This window comes from Dipteris shenzhenensis, chromosome 2, assembly GCF_047967505.1.
Source record: "Dipteris shenzhenensis isolate YYH24624 ecotype China chromosome 2, Dip_SZ_1.0, whole genome shotgun sequence".
In the NCBI taxonomy this organism is placed as follows: domain Eukaryota; kingdom Viridiplantae; phylum Streptophyta; class Polypodiopsida; order Gleicheniales; family Dipteridaceae; genus Dipteris; species Dipteris shenzhenensis.
The window spans coordinates 59,043,260-59,051,286 of NC_141597.1; the positions used below are offsets into that span (position 1 = coordinate 59,043,260).

Genomic DNA, 8,027 nt, shown 5'->3' on the forward strand with positions numbered 1-8,027 from the left:
AAAATTTTGGTCACACAGACTTGAGCATCCTCTCTCTCTCTCTCTCTCTCTCTCTCTCTCTCCCCGCCCCCCCCCCCCCCCTCCAAGTAGGCATGCATATGTACACATGTGCGCCGGCAAACTCGCGATGGTGTGCACACGCACACATGCATGAATGTATGTATGTATATATGTGTGTATTGTATCTCTCTGTGTGTGTTATTCCCATGCCAATGGCCTGCTTCCTCCTTCGACAACAATGGAGTTTCAAGCCCGGGTTATAAGGCAGAATGTTTGATACATACTTGACATGCACAATGGTGATAAAATCAGTAAGTATGACAACTTATTTGGGGCCAGGACCTTCATGAGAGCCCAAATGCTGAAATGTGAGCGGTACTCCTCTTTTGTCATCCCCCCATTTCCAATCTCCAACATGTCCGGATCTGTTTGGAGTCCGAATGTTATTCAGACACATTTTGCATTATTCAAGGCCAGAGCAGGAAACAAAGATGGATTGGTAAAGAAAGGGTACCATTCCACCCTCCAGGACCAGAATACTGTGCCCACACATTATTCTGGTCAGCCTTAGATCGCATGCTGTCAAGCAATGGCGACGGTTATGTTATTAACCTTGACAGTATCGATCAGCCGAAAATAAAAATAATACAGAGCAACTGCCAAAATAAACAACGCACAAGAAATAACCACATTTTCCTTAGAAAGCTACCTACTCCAAGTGTCCTTTATATCTTGTGTAGTACGCCAACTGTTACCGATGCTTGGGGCCCAAGTCGCAGGATTGTCCACGCCCCTTCAGTTCAGAAAATGAATAAGCCAATCCACTCCAAAAGTCCATTTACTCATCACTTAAAATGTCTGATTGACAGCTGGTGAAGATCTTTAAAAAGGTGTATCTATTATAAGTGGCAGCCTCTATTGTGAATATTATCGATAAATCAATATGTTTTGTATGTTCCACTTGCACTCAGGTTTTTCTTTCAAACAAGGTGTTGCTTAAAACTATTTGCACTCTTGGCTGAGTTTACAAGGAATGATTGCGCTATCTATCTATCTATACGTCTGTCAACTTACCATTCGCAGATTGAGTAGAACATGGACCGGCCTGATTTTAAAAGTGCGTCGCTCATCTTCTGAAATCTGAGAATCATCGAAGTTGTGAGGAAAACATCCCATTGTTCAATAATGGCCTAACGTCATGAAGCTCCTGAAACCAAAGTTAAGCTTACCTGATTTGAGGTGCAATATTCTCATTGTAGCAGTTGTCATACTTGAGATAGTCAATGCCCTGCACGAAAGCTCTATTCATCAGGTCGCACGTTTCCTCTTATTTCCTAGAGCTTGCTTCTTGCACTAGGGATATCCAAATCAACAGGTCTAATATTCTATTGGAAATGATGACAGTCTGCCAACCTTTCACCAGCCCTGACTCTTGCCACGCTTAAATGTCGTAGCTAGAAACATTGTAGGCTATTTAAAATGTTTCATGGAGTAATCCGCTACCCCTAAGGCCCACTTATGATAGCCCGGCTATTCAGCTCTCTCTGTTGGACCCCATAGCCCAGGTTTGTTCTCCATATTGGAGAAAAAGGGATATATTATATCTATGTATCTAACTCGAATGTGAGTGTGCGCGTTTTAAATCAAGTTACCCAAGCAGCAAACGTAGACGCATCTTGATCTTCATAGCCGAGAGAACCTGGTTGTCCTTGACAGGTACGGGTCCTGAAGTCAATTTTTAGGAAATTAGAAAGAAAGGAATGTCCAACAGCCCACTTTAAACCACATTATATGCGACGATAAGTTCAAGGTTGACCATCGCTCGATTGTGAAGGGACATACTACCCGGCGGAAGAATAAATTCCAAGTTTGAGTCCTCTTTCGTGAACATATTCAGCTAGAGCTTGGATTCCCGATGGAAATGTGGATCTTCGAGGAACGAGAAAGCCCTGTGAATGACAACCGGGACTTTATGCATGACGACAATTTTGGCAAACGAATACATGCAAACTCGAAGCGCCTATGGGGTCACACAAGCAATTCTACCGAATTTTGAGAAGTTCGCGAGTCTAAAATTACGTAGTCTTTTTCCTTGGCATCGGTGCCCGAGTAATGCTTGCTTCTGTCATGGTAAATGTGATCGCTTGAGAGCTAAAACACAGCATTAAGTAAACATGAAAAATGTGTACGAAGACCGCGTCACGAAGAGGACGTCGGTGCTACACAGTGTTGGACACTGATCACAGTACATCACCGTCTGAGCAATTGGAATTTGGATCCTTTGAGTTGATGACTTCCTGCCAGGGTAATTTGTGGGTAACCCGCCGATCGTGTTGTAAAGGGCCTATCTTAAAAGTTTCCTGACTAGTGACGATCATGCCACTCCGGGGTCTCGAACGTGATGCTATAAATGCTAATATTTCTGCATTGCATCTACAGATCAACAACAACGCGTAACTCGGCATAGACACGGGTTGCAGCCCGCGCGTAGAGATTAAACGGTAATTGCACGTAAACACAGAGCTCATCACGTGCAGCATAGAGATTGAATGAATGTCAAAGCAATAGGGACGGCATGTTCGCATGATACCTGTTCGTCCCGCTCCATTTCCGCCCAACAATCATCTGCAGTGAAACGTCCGCCAGGAATTGAGAATGAAATGCCAGAGCGACGGGAGCCAAGTACGAGAGTAAAGTGTGTTGATAAGTAGCGCATGATGATGTACCATTAGTTGCGCAAATGTCTCACCAATATTGATGTATTCATAGCCGAGAGCAGAAAGACCAGTGGAGACCATAGCGTCAGCTGCAATCCACAAAACGAGAACTAGCTAGCATGAATGCGTGGGATTCACGGAGGCCAGCTACTTCGATCGTCGGGCTCACGCGGTGGTGCAGAATGGACACAATACGACTAAGTTTATGCGATGCAGACGGCCATGATGGAGCGGACTAATCATACGAAGCGCAATATTGTCGCTTACCTGTGCTGCGGACAACACTCTCGGTGACGTTGCAAAAGAAGTGATTCCAGCTATTCCACCTGCACCGTTTAGATCCATCTCATGAGCTGAAGCTTGCAATGAACGACGCGCAGGAGATCTGCGCCCTGACGCCTGCACTCACATCCTAGCTCTCGTTTGTAAATATTTGTGCGCAGTTGCGCATAGTACATTATATGGAGCTATTCGCACAAGGCCGAATTTTACGTGTTGAAGAATATGTCGTGCGCAATGCTAAACTAAAACGGCGGAGAGAAACAGAAGCGATTGTTACGGTAATGAAAGACGGGAGCTGAGAAAGCGGTATGGTAGGGATGAGGGAAGACGACCCCATGGGAGGAGATGTGCCGAGGCCGTTGGCTGCAAGCAAGGTGCGGCGGGAATGATGGGGATGCAGTAGTAGTGATGGAGGCTGATGATGAAAAGGGTGGTGAAGAGAGGAAGATGAGGATAGAAAGGAGAGGAAGAAGAGGGTGAGCGAGAAGACTAGAGTTGGGAGGAAATGGAGATGAGAAGCCATAGCCATGGAATGGTGGAGGAGAAGACTAGAGTGCTCCTGCACACAGTGTTGAAAGGCAGCTTGCTTGCTTGTTGGTGCAACACAAAAGCTGGCTGAAGATGGGTGTCACATTCAAATGAGACACGGGTCTCCCTTTGGCCTTCTTCACCTTTCATTTCTAGCCCTTGCCTCTCCTACCACCACCTAAACCACTAGAATCTACTTTGACGGCCACCATGCATGCCTCCCTCTTCCCTCCACCCATGCTACCATTCCTCCTATCTCCCCATGGTTTCCAGGCTCTTCCTCACATGCTTGCCCTCTCTTTAATCTCTCTCTCTTCCTCACATGCTTTTCCACGCTCTCTGTCTCTTCCTCACATGCTTGCCCTCTCTTTAATCTCTTCCTCACATGCTTGTCCTCTCTTTGACAAGCACTTACTAACTATGCATGGGTCCAAGATTCAAGCACACAAGCATCCATAGGCTCTCTCTCTCTCTCTCTCTCTCTCTCTCTCTCTCTCTCTCTCTCTCTCTCTCTCTCTCTCTCTCTCTCTCTCTCTCACACACACACACACACATGCTTGTCCTCTCTTGAAGCACTTGTAAAATGTGCATGGGTAGGATTCAAGCACACAAGTTGCAACTTATACGACGGGCCTCTCTCCCCTTCCCCTGTTTTTTAAGGATTGCCTACGTTTGGCTTAGGCTCACTTTGCATGTCTTCTCTCTAAGGATTGCCTACATATGGCTTAGGCTCACTTCACACTTCTTCCCTTTGACCCAGGCAAGAGGGTGCCTCAAATGGAAGCTCGTGTGTTCAAAAAAACTTTTATTCCCATTTATTTTGTAAAACCCTTCGATTGATCCTACATATTTAGAGGTATTTTAGATAAACTTATTATCAGTTTTTGCAAAATATAGCTGTGAAGACAAAATGTTCAAAGGCCTTGTGATCTTTTAAGAAAATCCTATCATACTAAAATTGAAACTTTGCCATTCACCTAACATTAGAAGTCAAATTTTCCAAAAACACTGTGTTGGTGGAACTTCTCTTCTTCCCCCCCAAGAGAGGCTCTTAACGGTATATTGACAGTGGTAAAAGTTATGGTCAAATACAATTAACATGAGTTCATTGTGTGTTTAGAGTAGTGGCATAACTTTGCTTTAAATTTTGGTCAAAAAGATGCTTAAAAGAAGAGAAAATCCTTGCTAGATCTAGGGGAGAGGAAATCCTTTCTAGAGCCAAGAGAGAGAAAGTCAAAGCTCAACACTTCATAATGCAAAGATATCCACATGCTTTAGGTAGTGTGTTCACCTCACTCTCGTGTACTTGTGCACTCTCACTTAAAGTTTGTCCTCCCTCAATACTATCAACATGTGATTTCACGTTTGACAGCTTTTACAACCTACATCCCCAACCCTTGCAAATTCCCCTCCATCTCTTGTAATTCTCAAACTCTCTCTCTCCCCCCCCCCATATACTCGCATCTCAAATCCACTCTTTCCCTCAACTCAAAACCCATTTCTACTTTCTAAACCCTTTTCTGCCACTTCGAATGGGTCTCTTACCCCTCCTTTGTAGACCACTCATTTCTTATTTGCGCTTTCTCTCATCTCCTTACAACTTTCTCAAACTTTTTACTCGTTTTTTAACCCTTTACCCCTTCTAGAATCTATACGAATGATTTATGTGAATTACATATTTGTATTCCACATGAATTACATATAATCTATGCTAATGATTACATATATGAATTCCACATGAATTACATATAATCTATGCTAATGATTTATATGAGACCCCTAAGTAGGCACAGCTAATCCATAAGGGTATAAGCATGATTGAGTGGACCAAAAAATAGTGTCCATGGACACTCCTATGAGGGACTAATTTAGGGTGCCTAAGGCATAGGTGGACAAATATATTGTGCTTTTAATCCTTCTTATATTTGAAAACCACTAGAAGCACTATTCTTTTTTCCAGTGGAATTTCTAAAAGCAGTGTTAGGGGTGCTTTTTGACTACTAGCAAAGCTGTAAAAGCGTACTAACCAATCATGCTTACAACCACAAGGCCACTTTTTTGTCTTTCTCAATTTCCATCCGCATTCTCAATGTTCTCTTTGACCTTTTTCCTCAGGCTTATATTTCTCTCTCATCTATGAGCTCCACCCTCATCTTCCAGATTTCATTCCTTGTCTTCTAGCTCATTACAACAATGTAAATCTAAAATAATCACAACAATGTAACTAGTTTTTAAGCCGCTTATCCATGGTCCTCAAATTGAGACACTTAATTCCTATCTTATCAACTAGTAATATGAAGGTGGTAGTAATACCTATATCCTATGCCACCATGTTACCATGTCCATACTTCTTATACCACCTGAAGTGGATGGAGTTATTACCATATGAATTGTGGATGGTGCACATATACAAATTCGAGTCCTTGTGCATGTTTTTGACAAATTTTGTGTGGATCTCTTGTGGTGGTGGATGACATCGTGAGGGTGTATATGGTATGGTAGAGTTCTTATGATTTTTCCCTCAACAAAATATCTCGAATAGTTGAATCCCTAATATTGTGCCCTAGTTTTATATACGCTTGTGCCCTTCTTTTTGTTGTACATATACAAGCTATTACTATGTCCTTTAAGAGTAAAACAAAAGAATTTTTGTACCTATGGTCTCATGAATTTAACTATTGTGTACATAGGGGAATCATGTACATATGGTCTCAAGAGTTTAAATTTTATGTACATATAGGAATTGTATGAGCTTAGTGTATATGGCGGTGTTTTTATGAGTTTCCCCCTTGAATCCTTGGTATTATGCCTTGGGTTTTGTCTTTTTGTGCCCTTTTTTCAATGTAAATATATGAGCTATGTATCACGCCCTTTGAAAATATGATGTATATATAGGGATTTTTCCTTTTTGGACAATTAAAGGGTTTGTGCCCTTTTTTCAATGTAAATATACGAGCTATATATCATGCCCTTTGAAAATACGATGTATATACAGGGATTTTTCCTTTTTGGACAATTATGAATTTAAATAGTTGCAAAAATTTTCATACACATATGGTCTCATGAATTTGGTTATTGTGCAGACATAGTTTGAAGAATATAATTATAAATATAAAGAGTTATGAAAAATTTCATGTACGGTATGATGAAATTGGCTTTTGTGTACATATGGTCCCATGAATATAAACAAAACTATGAAAGAGACAGTCACTTCTTTGACTAAACCATAAAATTGAAAAGGCATACAATTGAAGACCAATATTCGAAAACTAGCAATAATCAATCATTAGTTGATCTAACGTAGAAATAAAGCATAAATCTATTAATTTGTTTTTTAGGAAACTACTTTTAGAAAGCTTGTTACACTAGAAAAGTCGATGGATAGCATTAGAATCTCTATACATAACTATAAAATAGAGACACTAACAATTTGACCTCGAAGAAAGAGATGGGAAAGCAACTAAACTTTTCATTGCCTTATATGAACTCCAAACATTAACCAAAAAAGCACCCAGAGGAGACATACTCAACAAATTACTCTACTCAACAAGATCATATAAATCCGTAATGCCAACCATATACGATCTTCGTGTAACAAAAAGTGGCATAGTGATATGTAGATGAAATATGTTTTTGGAATAATATAAATCGTTCACAATAGATATCATGTAAAAATTATCCGACGTAAACATACTAAGCATGAAAGCTCATTGAACTTTGAAAAATTCATAGGGTGGAGTCTCACCCTTCACACCCCATGACACACACTCAGCCGTGGTCTTTTATAGTTGTATTGCAGTCTCAACGTTGTCTCTGCATACCATTTTAAATTTACAAGTATCTTGGTATGTCTTTTCAAATTTGACTTTTGGCTTGTGTGTGCATGTGCGTGTGTGTGTGCGTGTGCGTGTGTGCGTGTGTGTGTGTGTGTGTGTGTGTGTGTGTGTGTGTGTGTGTGTGTGTGTGTGTGTGTGTGTGTGTGTGTGTGTGTGTGAGAGAGAGAGAGAGAGAGAGAGAGAGAGAGAGTGTGTGTGTGTGTGTGTGTGACTGCACTCCAGTGAAACCTTGGTTGCAACCTGCTTGATATCTTACCTTTAAGTGTCTTTAAAAGTTCAATGTCTTAACCTAAACGCTTTTTGGTTCACTTTACAAGTTTTTTTATTTTACTTAAGAATTGGGTTAAGCCATTGACTTTTGTCTTTAGGACAACATAGCCATTAACTCATGTGCTTAGGCCACTAGTATGATTGCTTGAACTCATAAAAATCTGTCAACTATTCCACAACTACACCAAAAAAACCTAACTTTGCCCTACGGAAAGTCGCCAGCTTGAAAAACGTCAAGGCCCTTGCTCATGACCCCCCATAAAGCTCCCTCCCCTGCTCACTACTTTCTAACCTTCCCAACAACTCTTGTATAGTTTGCTCCCCTTGTTTCCCTTCCCCATGACCACTTATATACCTCCATCATCCTCATTACTCTCTTCCCTTCCCTATGACC

The 8,027-nt window shown here is 41.4% G+C and overlaps 1 protein-coding gene across 2 annotated transcripts in view; it reads right to left on the reverse strand.

The window, feature by feature from the left end:
• LOC147905061 (alpha-galactosidase-like) overlaps positions 1–3,574 on the reverse strand; it is a 28,807-nt gene extending 25,233 nt beyond the window's left edge. For both annotated transcript variants that reach the window (XM_087396675.1, XM_087396668.1), the window contains exons 1-11: positions 3,332–3,574; positions 2,985–3,043; positions 2,750–2,806; positions 2,591–2,625; positions 1,846–1,949; positions 1,653–1,725; positions 1,230–1,288; positions 1,075–1,140; positions 710–793; positions 515–579; positions 343–425 (exon numbers count right to left, since the gene is read on the reverse strand). In XM_087396675.1, the coding sequence (XP_087252801.1) occupies positions 343–425; positions 515–579; positions 710–793; positions 1,075–1,140; positions 1,230–1,288; positions 1,653–1,725; positions 1,846–1,949; positions 2,591–2,625; positions 2,750–2,806; positions 2,985–3,043; positions 3,332–3,528 (882 nt within the window). In that variant the 5' untranslated portion in view covers positions 3,529–3,574. The remainder of the gene's footprint in view (positions 1–342; positions 426–514; positions 580–709; positions 794–1,074; positions 1,141–1,229; positions 1,289–1,652; positions 1,726–1,845; positions 1,950–2,590; positions 2,626–2,749; positions 2,807–2,984; positions 3,044–3,331) is intronic.
• Between the last annotated feature and the right edge of the window lie 4,453 nt (positions 3,575–8,027).